Consider the following 21,454-nt stretch of genomic DNA (forward strand, 5'->3'; position numbering starts at 1 on the left):
TGACATTTTAGTATGGCAAGGCGTCTGTAAACCCTCTCAATTGCCAGGTTATCCTGAAGAGTGCTGTAGCGAGCGTTGATCCAATCCTGATTCCCGCAGCAAAAAGACTTCCACGAGGACAATAGTGGTGGCTCACAAAATTCAATCAAATCTTCACAAATTAATTACAAAAGTATCAAGAGATTATCTACTGTAACCCAATAAAATTTTTGGCTATGCCAATAAATGCAGTATTAACAAATGACAAGGCGCTTGCACTGTATGTATACATACATCTGTTAGTCTATAGACATTTGTACTGTCATTTACAATTTATCACAACCCTATACAGGGTAGTTCTTTAGTGAACATTTTCTTTATATATTTTTACATATTCATAATATTTTGACAGTGTTTTTTTTTGTTTTTAACTGGTTACGTTATTGATCATAAATATATCTTCTTTTTTCCATATCAACAAACAGTATGCAAAAATAAGAAACTGATTTACACGACATCTTCGTCATTATATACATTTTTCCAGATGAAGTCATTGTAACAAAAATGTAGATAAATTACTTATATAAATAATCCTATACTAGCAAAAAGGGAACATTGCTTTTTTTTTTTACATCCGTTTTTTTCTTTTTAAAGAAGCATATTTAATTTCGTCTCGCATAGGAAGTGTGTCAGCTCTTTAAAGTAATTCAAGTTGGACAATTTGAAAAATTCCTTAAGATTATGTGCATGTTTAAAAAATGTATAAGTGGTTCTAGCAGGCGAAAACCTTGAGAATTCAAAAATTAAAAGATCACTATTCTCTTTCACCTGGCAGGAGGAGCATAATTCCCCTATCCCCCTTTTAAACTTGCTTAAATATTCACTACCATACGTATGACCTGTCATTAAACGATTAATCAATTTGATGTCATAAACATTTAAATCACATTTTTTATCCCTAAACCACGAAGGCTTTTTAATGTCTTCAATGTTATCCGCAAAAACACTCCCCTTCGTAGTACTTAGCACATTGAACTCATTTTCCCATTCCAACCAAATCTGCCTACGAATTTTGCATAAAACTTCCCCCAATGTCAATTTCACCTTTACAATCGACCCATCACCAGCAGCAGCCTTAGCATAGAAATCCGCTTTTTCACATGAACGAAAGACACAAGATCACGCGGGCAGGAAAGAACGAAAAAAGTTATTTTCTAGCTGCCGAAATCTCGACGCCATCTTTGTTGTAAGAAGTTAACAACGAAGAGAACGGAGAAAACCGCGAAATTGTTGAACGCATGAAAAATCATTTTTATTATGCAAATTCTTCTAAAAATCATGCCGTTGTGTTAAATTATTCTTTATCTTATGTGTACACACGTTGTCACAAGCGAAAATGAAGAAAATTGCAGTAAAAAGCCACCATCAAATTGTAAACAACGAAGAAATGTAAACAAACGGCTAATGTCAAAATCGTTCAACTTTTTTCCTAAATGCGATTCTAACGGGCTAGTCTCCAGCCCGCGTGATCTTGTCTTTTTGGTTCATGGCTTTTTCATTTAGACCAATGCTCATGATGCAATAATACAGGTGTTATCAGTTGGCAACTTCTCGCTCTAATTCCGCCATATTGACTGCCTTAGGTGAGACAGTGTTACTTCTTTAACAATTCTTTGCTTATAATATAGTTGAATTTTTTTTTATTTTTTCTCAGTATACACATTTTTTTTCTTTAAAAGGTATTTAATCTTATTTTATTTCATTTCATTACGAACATACTATAAAAAAGCAAATTTTGTTTAGGAAAAATAATGAAATTTTATATTTTTCCCCCAAATGGGGCTTAATTTCTTCCCGTTTTTCTTCTCGTTCTACTGAGCTAAGGCAGTGTCAAATTGAGCTGTCGCAATTGATACCACCTTGTATTATTGCATCATGACCAATGCCTACATGACTTGGCACCCACATAACCCTGGCACATTCACAAAATGAATTAGCAATCCTATTGTGAATTGCAGCCACAATGAAATTAGATGTCTTAAACTATGTTCACATATCAATATTATCTCAATCAAAGCTCGTTTTTTAATCACCCCGTTTACACAGGCAAATCTCAGATTATTAGCCGTCAAATTTGTTGTGCTCGTTATTCTCACATCTCAAGGAAAAGTTATGTTTCTTCACTGTGCCACCGTGATCACGTTTTTCTGCTATAATAAGCAACATAAATATATTTTAACTTAACATTTTATTAAAAATACCTTTACAAACCTCTTTTACTTGCTTGCGTACATTTTTGTTTACTTTTACATTTGGCATTTCTCCTCTTTTTCGCAAAAACAATCGATAAAACTAGGATGGACACCGAAAAGTTATCGGTTAAATCTGAGATTATTTTATAATTACAGATTAACAATGGACGAATTTTATATGGCTAATCTCTTGTTATAATTACAGATTAGGGTGTTAAGCTCGAAAATGAGGATAATCTACTTATATGTGAACCTAGTATTAGGGCCGGTTACTCAATGTCTGGTTAAAGGCTCCGTTATGCATACTTGGCATTGCTTGAGCGTTGTCACATAAGTAATCTGTTAAATGAGCTTCGCGTGTAAGCGGTTACCCAACGCACAGCATTACATACGTAAAAATCTGTTGGTTTTTGATTTCTACGTAGAAATGGTATAGCAGTGCATGCAATGCCAAGTATGCATAACAGAGCCTTTACACTAATCTCCGTTTAAACATCATTATCGACGTGTTCGGCTCAATGCATATAACATGGAGTCGGTAACGTCGATAACGATGTTTTACCGGAGATTAGTGTTAACCAGACATTGAGTAACCGGCCCTTACTCTTATCTAGTAGTTTAACAGAAGCCATACTGTCAGTGTTAATAACCCATTTTCTGATGTTTTTGGAGGTCAGAAAAAGGACTGCTTGCCAAATCGCAATCAGTTCTCCGTAAGTAGAAGAAGTATCGTTAATTTTAAACATATTCGCAGAACTCCTTTGCGTATCATAAAAAGCCATGCGTCACACTATCAGTAACCGAAGCATCGGTTGCAACAAGGTAGAATTCCTCATTCTTCAATTCATTGAAACTGGCCAAAACCAAACTCTTTAACTGCTCGTTATTATAGTTTCTCTTAGCACCACACAGGGACGATCCTATTACCTCAAAATGCTTTTGTTTTTTAAACTTGGTTCTATAGTCTATTTTGTCAAACAAAGGTCTGTACCATGATACAAAAAAGAAGGTAGTTCCATTGTCACTTTTTCGTCGCCATATTAACAACCTGACAATTAAGTAGATTGTGACATTTCGTGCTACCGTATCCAATATCTAAAATCCTCCAAATTTTGTTATTAATTTTTTGTTTATTTACAATGGAAATTTGAACAAGTAAAAGGTATTTTGTTGGGTACGGCTAGGTTATTTGTACAATAATTTTGGGTTATTGTGTGCAAACGCTTAACCCAAAGCAAAAAATTTTAACACACACGTGTGGTCAAACAATTAAGCGTTAGTTTAAAATAATGATTTCAAATTTTCAGATATAAATTTATGAATAACTTTGGTTTGAAATATGGATCTTTTTGTAAAAAATACTGGGGTCAGCGTACCCGGACTGATGAGGGTTATTTTTTCTAACCGCTGCCGAAAGCCTTCAACGTGGAAAGGTATTTTGCGCAAAAATCCTGTGGTTAGCGTAACTCGAGTTTACATTCTCCCTGTCAAAATGATGATTATACACCACTTTTCAATGCGTTGCCCTCCCCCCTCCGTCTCCGCTCCCCACCCATAAACCATTGCACAAATAGCCGAACATTTCCCCTTTTGTTTTTGAAAGAGAAGACTTCTAATGCTCCATAAGTTCATAATTGTATTTCTAGTTTTCATACTAACAATAAATCATCAATTTTGTTTCACACCCCCTCCAATATTGAACAGTAAAATATATTTATTTTTACCCAAAGAAACAACGATATTGTCGAAATTTACTAGAATTGGATAAGATTCACTTCTCTTAAAGTCATGAAGCCTATGGGTTCCAAAGTAAATCCGTTTTCAAGTTACTTGAAAAACATGGACAAAGACAATATCGAAATGTGTAATTTCAGTGTCTCAATTGGAAATTGTAAACTGTAATAGTCCTGGCTAGCTATATTGTGTAATAATCAGATGACATAATGACACTAAAAAATTGTTAAAATATGTTCACCCCAATTTTATGAATGTAAAAATAAAGATTTTGGCAAGTAGTTATCGAATTTAATGTAAAACTAGAACGTGTTTAAGATAAAATGTTAATTATTTTTAAGAGATAAGTGTTAATACAACAATTTTGTTTATATTCCCAAATTTAGGATATAAAATCCCCTCCACTAAAAAACTTAAATTGGGTAACGCCGCTTCGAATTTTTTACAATTGAGCAATTGTCAAAAATCTCCTTTTTAATCAAAAAGTTGTTTATTGAAACTACCTTCTTTTTTGTATCATGGGTCTGTACTTATTGTACACAAAGGCCCGTAGTCATAGTCAAAATAAAGTCGACTTTAAAGTTAGTTGCAGCTTTTTTGGCAGATATCCCATTGAAAATTATGTCAAAAAGCTGCAACTAACTTTAAAGTCGACTTTATTTTGACTATGACTACGGGCCAAAGCTATAGCTATATCTACCGAGACCACCCAAAGACAACCCAACTCTGATATTTTCATTGCTCAACCATTGTTAGTTACTGGTATTTTGGCTAAACGAACACGATTTGGTAACAATTGGTACCAACTTGTACAAATTTTGTGCAAAGCGAACAAGAACGATATAATACAAGATTGCGCATTCCCGCAGAATGACATTTGTGGCAACGGGTAAACAAAGAATATGGCGAAGAACAATGAGTTGACAGTTGTGAATTTGGAGTGAGAAAACGTGTTTTCTTCTCGATTCACCAATTTCTCAAGCCATCTTTGAATATAGCAAATTAAGCACAACGTTAACAAAAAATATACAACCACTCTTGAAATGTGTTCAAAAGAATAGGTCTTATTAATTAACTATTTAGAATTTTTGTGTTTGTATTGCAGGTGCCGAAAAAGTGATAATATCTTGTCGCAGCGCATGTTTTCCTGCAGAAAGTGGTCGATGCTTGCTTACCTCCGACTTTAATTTGTAATTTATGGTATTTCAACGTTTTCAACTTAACATGTCGTGTTTAAAAGTGGTCCGTAAAGTGCTTCATGAATATTACGCTGGTGTCTAAATTGTATGGCTTCTCCTGCCGGCAGAACTCTACCCACTTTCTGGCCAAGGCGTCGTCGCGGCGAAACAAAAAAAAAACTGCATTTGGGGACTTTACCCCTACGGCTGCTGCAATTCAACACAGGACACGACATTTTTATAAAGTTTTTATTACAAATAAAACGTTTTTTACTTCAGAACGCACGAATTACTTCGATTTTTCACTTGAAAGTACACAATAGGGGTATTCTCCAAATCTTGCAAAGCCATTGCACGTAGCACGGATTGCACGGATTGCATAAATTGCAAACACACAACAAGAAAATTCATGGGAAACAACATTTCCTATCGCTGCAAAATATGCAACGTCGAAACCCATGTAACTATATATTTTGCAAAATAGCATAGCAAGATAATAGCGACCCTGTGCTAGTTGTTTTGTTGTTGGAATTGCTACATATTTCTCTCATTCCTCTCATCTCGCTCACTTAATTTTTTTTTGCTGTCTCTTGTTATTGTATTTGATACATAATTTCGCTGCTTGCTCCCCATGCATGCTACCACTTTGCAATGGGGTGTTCTCGTACTCTTCGAAATTTGGAATAGTATTTTTGCATTTCGTGCAATCCGTGCATCGTGCAAGACTTCGAGAATACCCCTAATACGTTTGCAATACGTTTGCACTTGTTTCTAAACAAAAAGTTTGTTTACGTATTGCCATAAATGTCAAAGTCGGCAAAACCCATGAACCAAAAATATAAGATCACGCCTTCTTAGTAGCCCGTTATAATCGCATTTAGGAAAAAAGTTGGGAGACTTTGACATTAGCCGTTTGTTTACATTTGTTAGTTGTTTACAATTTGGTGGTGGCTTTTTACTGCAATTTTCTTAATTTTCGCTTGTGACAACGTGTGCACACATAAGGTAAAGAATAATTTAACACAACGACATGATTTATAGAAGAATTTGCATAATAAAAATGATTATTCATGCGTTCAACAATTACGCGGTTTTTTTTTTTTGTTCTCTTCGTTGTTTACTTCTTACAACAAAGATGGCGTCGAGATTTCAACAGCTAGAAAATAACTTTTTTCTTTCTTTCGGGAAGGCGTGATCTTGTGTCTTTCGTTCATGGGCAAAACCAAAGTAGCGGTTTCGGGAATGCGCCACCTTCAGTTCATTTCACCATGCAAAGCGAACACTGAAAACGCCAAGTCATGAAAATTCCCATGATTCAATAACTACAGGTTGTAGCAATCGTACAAAAACAACATTTACCGTTGGTATGAACTCCTTGTGTCATCAACATCTTCTTTATGTATTCATATTCGTATGTATATGTATACCCTGCATACCAGGATTTCATAGAACTCTGAAAGGTTTCACAATTTTTTTTAAGAATTTTCTCTAAGAAATCGTACAGAAACTTCTTTACTAGTTCTTGTCAACCGCTTCATATGTTTTTCTTTAAAGATTCCTAAAAGAATCGTAACAAATTTCCGATACTCTTAAAGATTTCGGTAGCATTTGTTTGCAGGGTATATATTTACGTATATGTGTATGTATACGCGAATATGTAAACAAAGCAAAACGACGACGATAATTTGACACAAGCGTGCTCATAAGAAGAAGCATAGCTTCCATGAACGAAAGACACAAGATCACGTAAGAACAAGAGAGTGAAAAAAGTCGATTTTTTTAGCGGGTTCTACGCCATCTTGTTTCACTGGAAAACGAGCGAAAAGTAAACAAAGCAAAGAAAACAACGAAAACCAAAATTAGCCAAAATTATTGTCAGCCACTTTAAACGCACAATTTAGGTAAAATTATGCAACAAAATGCTTTAAAATATGTTGTCATGTTGAATTAACTCTTCTTTACTTGAATAAAAGTCTAAAATAGTGGTGCTTGTGATGTAAACAAACGCTCAGCTGACGAACCCGCTTTCGCAAACTTTTTTCTCAAAACCAGTTACAAATACAACGTCGCGTTCTTACGTGATCTTGTATTTTTGGTTCATGCATAGCTTCTATCAATATAACCCATAGTTGCCAACTTAGTGCTTTAAGCACTAGATTTAGCGCTTTTTGAAAATTAAAACGCCAAAAAAATGGTTTAGTGCCTAGTGCCCTTTTTAGTGCTTTTTTCTGAACTAAAATTTCTGAATTTACAAGAATCTAAAAATTTAAATGCACTAAAATGCAAACCATGATTGATAAAAAGATGAAGTTGCAAACCCACGTTCTTGCGTTCTTGTTTAATTGTACGCGCGTTGAAAATGCTAGCACGCAGATAAGTTAAGTATTTATTTTTTTATTTTCTTGATTATTGATTGATTACACAGTTCGAAAAATTTTAACCTTTTTTGCCACCGAGTGTCCCGGGTTTTGTAGATTCTTCGGTGCTGAATACCAATCTAGCTGCAGAATTTCTATACCATGTCAGAATTTTGAGATATCCTACTCTCTAAGTGTAAAAACACGGGTTTTCGCAATATTTGAGGTTATATTATAAAACAACAAATTTTTTCGCTCATTTCTACTTAGGGTATCATTAAGTATTACTCTTCCCCTTTAAAATTCAATTTCGTTTGTTGCGTTTCGATTGTTCCTTCTCCAGATGTACCAGTTTTAATGTGCAGTACTTCGGTATTACTTGGCAAGCATGAATGTGTATTTATTTATACATGTAAATATTGTATATTTTTTACTTTTGTTTACCACAAACTGTTATGAAAAAGAGTATCCTTTGATTAAAAAAAAAAATTAGTGCTTTTAGTGCGGTAAAACGCTCTTTTTTCCAAGATTTGGTACTTTTTGAAACTGTAAAGTTGGCAACACTGATATCACCTGTAATTGATGCGCCTTGGAAAATTCGTAAAGCTGAAATTAGTCGAGAACGCAGAACGTATCCTTAATCGCAGTCTGTATACGCAGAATTTTGTCGATTACTGGAGCCCTCAGTGTTGCTTACTACACTCTTCAATGCCTTTTCATAAACTTACCTTTTAACTACAACTTTTCGTGCTATAATAGATTGTAGCTAAATATAAACTACTTACTTTTCAACAAAAACCTTATTCAATAGTAAATTTCAAATCTTAAAGCTGAAATTAGTCAAGAACGTAAACCTGCCGGTACGTAAATCCGAGTCAACTGACACGATCTGTCTTACCAAAGCGCCATGTAAATGTTGAAAACTAAGTAGTTTACATTTAGCTAAAATCTATATCTGTATACGCAGATTTGGTCGATTACTGTAGCCCTCAGTGTTGCTTACTACACTGTTGCCACTCATCAATGCCTTTTCATAAACTTACACCTGATTTACATGATTCAAGTACTTGAAAGCAATTCTTGCTCATTATCTTTTGTGTTTTTTATTTGCTTTTACACGTTTCAATTCTGTTGAATTCAAGTCTTTGGTTCTTTAAATGGGAAGCAACGAAAATGCCAAAAGCAAAGCACGAAAGTTGAAACGACTTGACGGTACCGACGCATGTGTACTCGTCCCTTTTCTTCTCACCCCCTCTCTTCCACATGCGAGCAGAATTGAATTCAATACTTGAACTGTGTAAAAGCAGTCTTACCCTTTCAACTACAATTTTTCGTGCTATAATAGATTTTAGCTAAATATAAACTACTTAGTTTTCAACAAAAACCTTATTCAATAGTAAATTTCAAATATTTTGAACATATTTTGAATAGGAACTTATATCTTTTTTACCATCTGTAAAACTGACGAAGTGGCAACCATCTAAAGAAGGAGAAATCACAGAAAAATTCTGCGGTGTTGAGTTTTAATTTACATGGCGCTTTGGTTAGACAGATCGTGTCAGCTGACTCGGGTTTACGTACCGGTAGGTTTACGTTCTTGACTAATTTCAGCTTAAATCTTTTACTGAATTTTACTGCACATGAGTAAACAAACACAACTATTGTGCGGCAAACGAGAGGAGCCGGCCGGTCACCATTTGGCAATTAAATATATAAAATAGAAGATATATTTAGTAAACTTCTGCATATTTTTGGAACACAACTATACAATTAAGAAAGATACATTTTTCAAAGGGTAAATTATTGCCGTTATAATATATTTTAACATAGATAAGTATTTACATACATCAAAATGTGCTTATGTACATATGCTTATGTATAAATATGTATATTTTGGGTGTAGCACCTGTCTGCAAATGCTTATTGATCTATTTATGACTTATAATTGTTCGTTATAGACTATAGACAAAAATGGAGAAACGTTATTTGGAAAACCCATTCCCTGACTTTGTCAGTGCGGAAAGTACATCAATAGAATTTGACGAAGAACACGTTAAGAATCTTATTTGCACCTATGTTGATGCAATTTTGGAGAGTTGTCAACCAGGTAACGCAGATGAAGACCACAGGGGCGACTTATATGTTGGAAACGCGGGAATAGCCTTCATGTTTTGGAAAATGTCAAGATCGGAAAAGGCCAGGGAACTGTATTCGGCACTTGAGCACGCAGAGACATTTATACGCAATGCGAAATGTAATGCAGATCGATATAAAAAACGTTCAGCGGAAAGGTACTCATTTTTATGCGGAAATGCCGGAATTTATGCTGTATCTGCTGCAATCTCTCATGATTTGAAACATATGGAAGAGTTGTCCAACGATTTGCAGAACTTTAAAGCCGGAATCCCTTCCAGTAAGGAATTTATGCATACTAAATATGGTTGCGATGAGGTTTTGGTAGGTCGGGCAGGTTTTTTATCCGGTTGTTACTGGTTAAATGATATACTTTGTGAGAAAAAAATTACAGATGACGATATAACATCCATTTGTCAAATGATAATTAACAGCGGGAGAGAGTATGCTAAAAAGACTAAAGCGCCATTACCTCTTATGTATCAATATCATGGCACAGAGTACTTAGGTGCTGCGCACGGCCTATGCGCTATTCTGCATATGTTATTAGATAGTCCATGGTTTCGCACAGATCCCATATCTGCTCCCAGCGCGGAATTACGTGATATTAAACGTTCAATAGACTTCTTTCTAACACTTCAAGATTCTGAAGGTAATTTTCCCGTTGCACTTGAGGATCTAAAAAGTGGACGTGAAAAACGATTGGTGCATTGGTGTCACGGGGCCCCAGGTGTAGTTTATGTACTTGCTAAAGCATATATAATTTTTAAGGAGGATAAATATTTGCAAGCATTGCGACGTTCAAGTGATTTGGTATGGAAAAAGGGATTTTTACGCAAAGGTCCAGGCATTTGTCACGGTGTCGCTGGCAACGGTTACGTATTTTTGCTGCTTTACCGCTTAACAAATGAACTAAAATACTACTATCGAGCCGTCAAGTATATGGAATTGTTAACTGACTCTGAATTCAAGCATCGTGCACGTACTCCTGATCGGCCACATAGCTTGTATGAAGGTGTAGCTGGCACTGTATGCTTCTTAATAGATCTACTTGATCCGGATCAAGCAAATTTTCCTTTTATGGATGTTTTTCATTAAATTTCTACCAATTGAAAGACTGATGGATACGGTGTTGTAACATATGGTACGAACATGCTTTGTACTATTTGGCAAATGCCCACAGCGGCGGTGGTAATTGCAAATCATATCAGGGAAAACTGGAGTGTCAGATATGTATATTTTATTCAAAAAATAACTTGTGTTACCCTTCAGAACTTGAAAACAAATCGATTCTGTAGAAATCAAAATCGTATGCAATATTTTGCAAGTAAATACGATATGGCTATTGAAAGCATTAAATTTCTGGATTAAAAGGCAGATATAGTTGGTTTGCTAAGGCGTTTGCTTATATTCTATTATACCCATAGTTAATCAAAAAATAAAAATAAAACATCATATGCATACATCCATACTTAAAAATTATACTAATATTATTTGCATAAAACAAATATTATTTGCAAAAGAAAATATTTTTATTGTATTTACTGTCACAGTTAAAATTAATTATAAAACATCAATAAATATTTACATATTATTAATCGACCTTTTAATAAGTCTCGGGAATTCTCGAGTTTCTGTTCAGTTGCAAATTAGCTAAAACAAGCCTGAACCCATGGCTTCCCCCGCAAAAAAAACAATACATATGTATGTATATTAATTATGTAAGTTGATATATCAATGGAACAAATGCAGAATACCTAAAATTCTCAAATTAATTAATTTAATTTTTATGCTGAAAATAACTACAGGAGTTGTTAAAGTTCAAAGTTAAAATCGAAATTACTCAAATTACATTTCCATTCATTTCATAGGAATTTTAATTAATTAATTTATTTATTTATTGACAGTCTTTAAGACCTATAAAAATCTTGTCAATTACATTGTCAACTTATTTAATTGATTGCTTTTCTACTAATACTATGCATTAATATATGTATACTCATTCATGTATATACATTGGATTAGGACAAGTTAAATATTAACATTTTTCATATTTTCTTTACTAATTTTTACTAATTTTCAAATACATACTTAATACATTTATAAACATTAATTTATTGTACTATTAATTAATTAATATGTACATTATAAACTCGGGTTGGGTAGCTGGCGAGGCCAGGGGCGGAAAGGCCTAGTTTCCGCTCTGCGTCAGTAAAGGGGTTTTACCCGGGTCGGAAAGGCCGAGTTTCCGATCCATGTTATTTTCATAATTATGTTGCTGTGAAACGGGCGGAAAGATCTAGTTTCCGCTCCGCACTGCGGACGAGCTGTTGGGTATGGTCGGAAAGGCCGAGTTTCCGATCCATGATCGTAACGTCTCTCATATGCTAGTTTCTTGTTAGAATGGGGCGGCCCAATGGCAGTCTTATATGTGTTTTTTTGTAATGCTCGTATAAAAAACTTGAATTTTTGTAAGCTATTGCAGCTTCTCATACCTATTGGCAGTTCGTTAAACCTTTTTAAACCTTTATGGAAGTTTAAAGTTGTCCCTGACTCTGAGTGTCACTGCTGTACCTAAATTTATCACTCAAGTATTTGTGAAGAGCTCCATTCTTCATATTATAAATAAACTTCATTGTATGAAATAAAAGCTTATAAAAAGATTAGTTGTTTCACATTTAACCAGTTTAAATTGTTCAGCATTGATGAAATGCTGGTATCGTATAGTGCGTTAAGTGTGTGCCTCATAGCTCTATTTTGCATTTTTTGTAGCCTCTATATACCTCTCATGTGTTATAAACAGGATAGTATATAAAATGTGGCTCAATAATTCTCTTTAATTTGGCATACTACATACATGCTTGCATAGTTAAAAAAAAAAACATCCATTTAATGTAAAAAATATATTAATGGGTCGATTACGGATAGCAACACAACCACGGTTCGGTTGTCAGCTGACAACGCAACTGGAAAGAAAATTTGTATTACGAATGGCAACTATCGTCAGTTGCTGTAGAGTTATCGATAATCGAAATTTGACAGTTCAACAACCAGCAAGCGGCCGTTGCAAGCGGCTGTAAACAAGCTATGCGAGTAAAGTTAAATTATTAAAATAAAGAGTTTTAAAGAAAAGACAGCAATAAAGCTAAATTCATCACAATTATTTGTTTAGGAGGAAGAGAAATGCATGAAGGCGGCCTCAATCAGGCGACACTTAAAGGATAATTCTAATCCTCTAGAGCTACCGCGTGTACTGCAAGCAAAAGTTAATGCTTTCTTTTGTTATCTTTTTGTGTTCATTTTCAAAGCATATTGAGGACTTCCAAAAGAAGCTGTAGTATAATTGGTTAATAAACAGATGAGCCACTTCGTTCAACATCAATACCTCCGCTCATAAAAGCTTGCGCACATCTTCGATTTTTTCGCAGAAGGAAGTGCCACAGCAATGACTTTAATTTGGAATAAAATTATAGTTTAAAAAACTAAAACCTCCCTATTATAATTACCATTCGTACTGTCATCAGGTATGTAACTTGAGAATAGAAATCGCTGCATCTTTTAGACGCATCAATATTACATAGTTACATCCCGAGCTAATAAAAGGAAGGTAAAAAAAATGGGCGTGTCGGTAGTTTTAACCCTCTATAACGTATGGTAGACTACAGGCAACAAACCGTTTCACCTTCCTAAAATCTTTTTGTAATTATTTGTACGTCTGGTCAAGCATTGTAGAATGTAGCCTACACTCCGTTCTTTCAATCAAATGGAAGTAAAACCAAGTATATGCCGTTACTTGTTTCAAACGACGTGATTTTGTTAGTGAAGTGAAAAATTGCAAACTGTCGACACGTGATTAAAGATAAAAAATAATACAAATTAGTTTTTACGTTTATTGGTGCTTGTTTTTGTGAAAATCTATAAGGTAAGTGCTCAAAGTTTACTATATTGTTATGTTTTTTTGATATAGTCTAGGTATTTTTGTATTAGGTGGTATTTGGCGTTTGCGTCTTGTAGGCTAAATTATGCGGAAAAGGGAATTGTCTTGTATGAACACTGCCAACATTTATATAAGTTGTTATTTCGTTTTAGGATGGCTCACCGACTACGACGGCTGACAGACAAAGAGATAGCCTGTGTACTGCAAGATGATTCTGCATGTGAAGATGGTCTCGACCTTGATGACGATAGTTTGGCTGACCATGACTTTGACCCGGATTTAGGAGAGTTGAATGAAGAGTCTATGGGAGTCCAATTTGTTATGGATGATTTAGTAGACTACTTAAACGATGACGACTATAACTTTAACCATGAGGTAGAAGTAGATCCGATAACGTCTAGTTCAGACATTCCAGGTACTTCAGGTCCTCCCGCTAAACGGCGAAAGCCTGTAAGCTACATTACTGTGAAAAAAAAAAGAATCTGGAGCTGAATGCACAGCAGCTGGCTTTCACTGGCAACGTGTCATTGCGTTCTGATATATTGGAACTGGAGACTCCTATACACTTCTTTCCTTATCTATTTCCACCAGAACTTATAAGGAAAATTTCGGAAGAGACAAACCTCTATTTGGTACAGAAAGATCCGAACAATAATTTTTGTGTATCTGAGACCGAAGTCCGACAGTTTATAGGTGTCGTATATCTGATGTCACTGATTCAGCTACCCAGGGTGACCAACCATTGGGGTTCCATTCTGGGTACAAATCTAATTCAACAGACCATGCCTTGTAATAAATTTGAAAAGATTATACAATATCTACATTTCAATGACAACACAAAATGTCTTCCTAGGAGCCACCCTGACACTGATAGGTTTTTAAAAATTCGTCCAGTCGTTGATGCTTTGAACGAAGCATACGCCAAAGTTCCACTAGAAACAAGAGTTTGTGTAGATGAGCAAATGTGCTCTACAAAGGCGCGAAATATGCTCAAAAGATATAACCCCAAGAAACCTCATAAGTGGGGATACAAATTATTTGTTTTGAGCGGTGTTTTCGGTTTCGCTTATACGACAGAGGTTGAGACTGGTAAAGAGAATGTTGTCAAAGCCGACGAGCCAGACTTAGGAGCCTCTTCCAACGTCGTAGTGAGATTATCGCGTATGATTCTGCGACACCAAAACTACAGGATCTATTTCGATTACTACTTTACATCTTTGCCTCTTTTGGAATATTTAGCAAACGAAGGTATTCTTGGGCTAGGCACTATTAGAAGAAGTAGGATTCCTGATTGCAAGCTGTCGACAGAGAAAGCGATAATGAAGAAAGATCGTGGATATTCAGAAGAATACGTATCTAATATTAACGATGTCGAAGTGTCAGCGGTTGTATGGAAAGACAATAAACTGGTTACATTGACTTCCACATTTGCTGGCCAAAATCCTATATCTGAAGTGAAGATACGACAAAAAGAACTCGAAGTATATTAACATTCTACGACCTCATGTAGTTGGCGAGTATAACCGACATATGGGCGGTGTAGACCTTGTCGACAGCATTATGGACATCTACAAGATACGACTGCGGACAAACGTTGGCAGATGCGCCTGTTCTATCACTACTTAGACCTTACTATGGCTAACTCATGACTACTCTATAAGAGGGTCTGCAAATATAAAAATCTTCCTGATAAGACCATCCTTGCGTCCGCAGATCTTCGCCTGGAAATTGCCGAAACTCTATGTAAGATGGGGACAAAAACAAGTTTGACAACACGCCGGTCTATAGAAGATCAGCTTCTAGCGAAGAAACATAAGGGACCTGCCCAACATGTGCCTCCACAAGCAATCCGTCAGGATCAAGTCGGTCACTGGCCTCAATGGGCGGAAAAAAAATCCGATGTAAGTTCCCCAAGTGAGTTGGGTTCACTCACACAGTGTGTGAGAAGTGTGGCGTAGCTTGATGCTATACCAAAAACAAAAATTGTTTCAGGATCTTCCACCTGTCCTAAGCAATTTTCATTTTACTCTTAATTTTGCTTGTTTTTTGTATCACTGTTACTCATTGTTGCCTGTAAGCTACACTCCCTTTTATTGTAATAATATGCATAATAAATAAAAAGTTTCGAAATTAAATAATAATATGTTTGTGTTTTATTCATAAATCTTACCGATTCCGGTAAAAATATTTAATTTGAAGGTTTCGAGTTATAGAGGGTTAAAAGAGGTGCTTCAATTGATAAAGGAAAAAATTTGCAATCAGTGTTAGCTTTTGTATCGCCAAAAGGGCGTTGTCCACGGGAACTAAAATTTCAAGATATTGGTTTTGTTATTTCCACCATATTCTGTAAAAGCAAACTGCATTGCAAAATGTTAATATCGTTCAAATTATTAAAAAGTAAAATATATGATATACTAAATCTTTGATAAATCAGTAAATACCATGATAAAAACATTACAAGGTAAAATCATTGAGAGGCAGTCTGACGTTTGCCAACAATATAATTTTAAAATTCGAGCTCAGGCTCACACACACATTCTCATTTTTAATCTCAAACAACAACAATTGTGAACAATTTCATTTTTTTATTTTCAGTTTTATATGATTTTAAAATGTTTGCAAACGTCAGAAAAAAATCATGGCCGACGAATTGAGAGAATGGTTTTACCTTCTAATGTTTTTATCATGGAAAATACTGAAGCAGATTTATTCAAAATTGAAGTTTGCAATCAATTTTTAGCAAGAAATACTCTTTTAATAATTTTTTGAAAAATGGGCGTGACACCGCCCACTTATGACCACATACATATGTGTGTCTCGGTAACCGTTCCAACAATTTGTACCAAAATACAGTAAAACCCGCTTAAGTACCTCACGAAAAATTTCGGCTTTTTGAGGTACTTAAGCGGGTTGGGTACTTAAAAGAACCCGCTTAAGTACCTCGATGCGGGTACTTAAGCGAGCATAATTATTGATGTGGTTACATCATTTTGTTAACTTACATAAATTTGTAAGGTCGGTGTTATGAAGACAAACTTTTGTTTGCCAAATTAAATGGCGGCTGCTTAAACTATGTTCACATATCAATATTATCTCAATCAAAGCTCGTTTTTTAATCACCCCGTTTACACAGGCAAATCTCAGATTATTAGCCGTCAAATTTGTTGTGCTTGCTATTCTCACATCTCAAGGAAAATTTATTTTTCCTTCTCTGTGCCACCGTGATCACGTTTTTCTGCTATAATAAGCAATATAAATATATTTTAACTTAACATTTTATTAAAAATACCTTTACAAACCTCTTTTACTTGCTAGCGTACATTTTTGTTTGCTTTTACATTTTGGCATTTCTCCTCTCTTTCGCAAAAACAATCGATAAAACTAGCATGGACACCGAAAAGTTATCGGTTAAATCTGAGATTATTTTATAATTACAGATTAACAAGGGACGAATTTTATATGGCTAATCTCTTGTTATAATTACAGATTAGGGTGTTAAGCTCGAAAATGAGGATAATCTACTTATATGTGAACCTAGTATTAGTTTGCTCGGTGGTGGTTATGTCGAGTTTGGCACAGGGTTGCGCGTTCATTATGGTTTTCATGGCTATTGCCAACACGAAATAAAAATTTCAGATGTACATAACGCGCACAATTAATATATTTTTATGATATCGTATAGGCAATTAACTGTGCCCTTATCTTTGAAGCTCCTACAGCATTAATTCTGTTCTCAAGCTTTCGGTATCACGGCAATTTTTGTGTATATCAACAATTATCTAAAATTTTTGTATATGACAACACCGAATTTGCTGCAGTTTGACCAAACAAAATTAGTTTGCTGTGAGAGTCGCCAAACTCGCTCTCTCCGAGTTTGCTGCAACAACAATTGCACGCAGTTTGCCAAACAAAATTTCTGCATAACACCGACCTAAATGCTTGAACAGTGTTGCCAAACATGGGCTTTTCCTACCAAAACTGGTAGGTTTTTTCTATTTGGTAGGTTGGTAGGCTAGATTGGATTTTGGTAGGTTCCGCGACAATAATAGTTATTTGCGAAAAATATAAAATATTTATGTATCTCCAGACATTTTAGCAACCTCGTTTACGCGAATAGTCCACCATTGTCCACCTGACAGAGACTTCATTGCAAGCCTTGAAGAATACCACCAAAACTAACCTATTGGTCTTTCTAAAGCCATTCTTGGCTAATATCGAGTTATCCTTCTACAAACCCTACAAGGTCAGAATTCCTGAAAGGGACTGCTGTGAAGTGATAGTAACTATGATTGACGAAAGGTCCAAGCATGGTATACCGACGGATCAAAAATGGATGACGAGAGTAATGGTGCCGGCGTATTTTGACCAAAATTCCAGAAAATCTGGTCTTCGCAATCGAAGTCTGTGCAGAAGGACATATGGGGTCAAATTAAATATTATGTCGGATAGTCAGGCAAGTTAAAGGCCTTAGACTCGTTCAAAAAGGCAACAGGTTTGCGGACCACTTGGAAGCTCACAATAACGTAACGCTGTGGTGGGTTCCGGGACATGAAGGGTTTGAAGGCAACGAAAGCTAACTGTCTCGCAAAGCGTGGAGCCCAAATGCACTTGCATGGTCCCTAGCCTTTTGTGAGCTAGTGGAAGAAGCACAGCATATACTATGTGACTGCGCACGTATCATAAATAGCAGACTGATACACATTGGGGAACGATTGTCTTCTTCATCCAAAATTTTAAACATGGAGTGATTACAATTAGGGTTAAGCACAATAGATAGATGTGTAAAGAGACAAACATTTGTGTAAGTCTGTACAGTAAAATGAATTGTTATACGTTGTTAATTTGTTTTTATTGTACTATCTGTGTTTTAGTTTTTCTTAATGTTGTGTTATCTACATTTTTAATAAACTTGACATAAAAAAATATAAAAAACCTAAATAAAATTTTGGTAGGTTTTGGTTGAGTTTGGTAGGAAGTTTTGGTAGGAAAAAAAATTGTCCGTGGCAACACTGTCCTTGAATAAAACATGGACCTCGATGCGGGTACTTAAGCGAGCTTAATTACTGATGTAGTTACATCTTTTTGTTAACTTACATAAATTTGTAAGTCCTTAAATAAAACATGGACATTTAATAAAGTATACGTAGTTTAAAACCAAGACCATAGCATTATTTAAGATTTTTCAATTAAAATACAGTTCATTCCCTAACAAATACCATATAAACCGAAGCTTAGGATATTATAGAACATTAAAAAAAATATTAACCAAAATTTAAAATTTTTTTCTCAGAATGTATACAGTTTTATAGCCCATTCAATTTTAGTGTAATAATGTGCAAGTTTCAAGTAGCTAAAAATTACCGTTGATTTTTTATAATATTTTTCCCGAAGGTGTGTGACGCTGCCACTGAATTTCAAAATATGTGATTATTTTAAGGAATTTGAAAAGAGCACTTAAAAGGGGAAAATTATAGGTAAAATGGTAAATGGGGTACAAAAAATTTAGGTACTTAGGCGGGCTGGGTAAATAAGCGGGGAGGTACTTAAGAGAGGGATTTTCTTCAGATTACATTCAAAAATTCACATTGCCCAAAAATGTTGGTTACTTAAGCGGGGGGGGTACTGAAGCAGGTTTTGAAATCGGACTAAAATTACGCCTACTGTTTATACAACGGTGAATTTCAGAAATGCTGAAACTTCGATGTTTCGAAATTTAAGGACGCTTATTTACTCAAAATTGATCTCACAACAATCCATAGAAAACATTAGGTTCTTTCCCGTACACAACGCGGGATCCCGCGGGTGCCCAAAACAGCCCAGAAATCATTCCCGTACTCAACAAAATGGGTAATAGAGAGAGAATTGAAACGTATTGGATCGTGTCTTCTTCTTCCTGCCCGGACATTAGCTTTAATTCTTAACAGATAATTATCAAAAATTATCACTATTTTCTGCTGGAAAGCGTTTCTTAACCAGTGTTGCCACAAAGTTTTTAATTTTTTACCAAACCTCTAAAAAAAAATTACCAAACTCAGAAAAAAATTACCAAATTGTTATGAGCATAATATTCTAAACAAATTGGAAATTATTTTTCGACGTATGTCGATAATTATTTTGGCGACGACTGAACTACATCACGTGTGGGATTGTGACCAGCTTAGATCTATTTATATTTTTCGAGCGAAAGATGAGTTCTTCCTCTTGTTTTATAACAAACTCATAAAAATTCATATCACCATCTACAGAGCATTTAGATAACGAAGATGAACAATTTACAGCTGTGGTTGTCCTTTTCAATGTGTTCCGACTATAACAATTGACAGATATTTTTAAAACATAAAACAAAAAAATCGCTCAGAGATTTATAAACATTTAAAAGGTGTTTAATAGTTCATTTCCACTGCAGTTTATGCCTATTGGAAAAAGGCAGACTACAACTCGAAGAAGGTAGTTGCTCATATTAAGTACAAGCAAGTGAAAGGAAAATAACAAAAGCGAATAAATAAACCCTGCAGATCACCTCTTGTTAAAATTATCTAAACTCTTAACTGTAGTTAAGCGTTTTGTGGAAATAGGCTGTAACATACAGTCTTTACATAAAGTATTTTACATAACTTAAAACCACATCATGAAACCAGCAAATGTATCGTTAAACGATAGATAAAATTTACTTTTACAATTTTACACACACACACATTCGTCTTTAATCGCAAAATTTTAATTAGTCCTGTGAAATTATTTTCTTTCACCAATGGTTCCGGCAGGTTAAAATGATCCAAAACCCTCATTTGTGGGACTGTAGGGGCTGTGATCGAGCCGCCATATTAGGAAAAATGGGTGGATTCCTTAAATTGCTATATTGCGAACTAATACTAAAAGTTCTGAGTTGTCAAGGCAAATTGTTACATTAAAGAGCCCTTTCAATTTTTGGATCTCTTAAGGGCTAGACACATACATATGTAAGTACATAAGCAAATTGTGCAATTGTAAGAAGATTCAAAATCATAAATTTTTATAAGTAATAGGTTAAAAACTTAAAAGAAAAGACTTACGTTGAAAAAATTACCACATTGAAAAAAAAATTACCAAATTACCAAACTCGTTCTAAAAAGAAGAAAATTACCAGTTTTGGAAAAAAATTACCAAAGCGGCAACGCTGTTCTTAACCCAAAAAACTAGCAGAAACTAGCAACCAGTGTTGCCGTTTTAGCCCTTTGGTGGCTAGCTACCAAACAGCTACCACATACTTCTTTTGGCCACATAAATTTAAAATTGCCCCTAGCCCTTTTTTTAGCCCTTTGGAGAATTTATTCATACTGGTCATGAAAAAGTTGTATATGCTTAATTTGATCTAATTTTTTGGCATTTATGTAATAGATGAATTTTTAAACAAAGAAAGAATGATATATATACATATATGTATTGAACATACACGTTTTTATACATACATACTGTAAAAGTGTTAGGGCTGTTTTTAACTTATCTATTAACGATTTAACTGAAGTTTAAAATAGACAAGTTTACGGCCCTTAGGGCCAGTTTAAACTTAGATTAAGTAAACTGAGTTTAAATTGAACAGCTGGCTGACATTTGATTGGCTGATCTTAGTTTAAACCAGCCAGACGGGGGTTTGAACTTAGTTTAAACCACGGCCGTGCACTGAAAAACTGGCCCTTAATATGCTTCATTTGTTAAAAGGGCCCATCAAATCGATTGACCGTGTATGTTCTTGTCTTTCAAACTATTTGAATATTTTATGATTGTACCAGCATGTGGTGTCCTGAGTGGTGAAATTAGCTCAATTTTCTAAGTAAAAAGTATTTTGGTGGAAATTTCATGCACTATATGAGTCAAAGCCGTGTTTGTGGAATATTAAGTTCACGA

The 21,454-nt window shown here is 35.0% G+C and overlaps 2 protein-coding genes across 3 annotated transcripts; both read left to right on the forward strand.

Moving 5' to 3' along the window:
• The first annotated feature begins 9,114 nt into the window (after positions 1-9,114).
• On the forward strand, positions 9,115-11,104 carry LOC118734050 (lanC-like protein 3 homolog). Of its 2 annotated transcripts, none has more exons than XM_036463744.1 (2): positions 9,115-9,295; positions 9,466-11,104. In XM_036463744.1, the coding sequence occupies exon 2, from the start codon at positions 9,472-9,474 to the stop codon at positions 10,729-10,731; it is 1,260 nt and encodes a 419-aa protein (XP_036319637.1). In that variant the 5' UTR covers positions 9,115-9,295; positions 9,466-9,471; the 3' UTR covers positions 10,732-11,104. The 2 variants fall into 2 exon arrangements, with proteins under 2 accessions (XP_036319637.1, XP_036319636.1); XM_036463743.1 differs by having other exon boundaries at positions 9,120-9,295; positions 9,459-11,104.
• Positions 11,105-13,723: 2,619 nt separating this feature from the next.
• LOC118754739 lies at positions 13,724-15,060 on the forward strand. The gene is made up of 2 exons (XM_036489627.1): positions 13,724-13,985; positions 14,162-15,060. Exons 1-2 carry the CDS (start codon positions 13,724-13,726, stop codon positions 15,058-15,060), a joined length of 1,161 nt encoding a protein of 386 aa, XP_036345520.1.
• Positions 15,061-21,454: the final 6,394 nt, after the last annotated feature.

This window comes from Rhagoletis pomonella, unplaced genomic scaffold (assembly GCF_013731165.1).
Source record: "Rhagoletis pomonella isolate Grant_MI unplaced genomic scaffold, Rhpom_1.0 Rhpom_scaffold_00002, whole genome shotgun sequence".
In the NCBI taxonomy this organism is placed as follows: Eukaryota; Metazoa; Arthropoda; class Insecta; order Diptera; family Tephritidae; genus Rhagoletis; species Rhagoletis pomonella.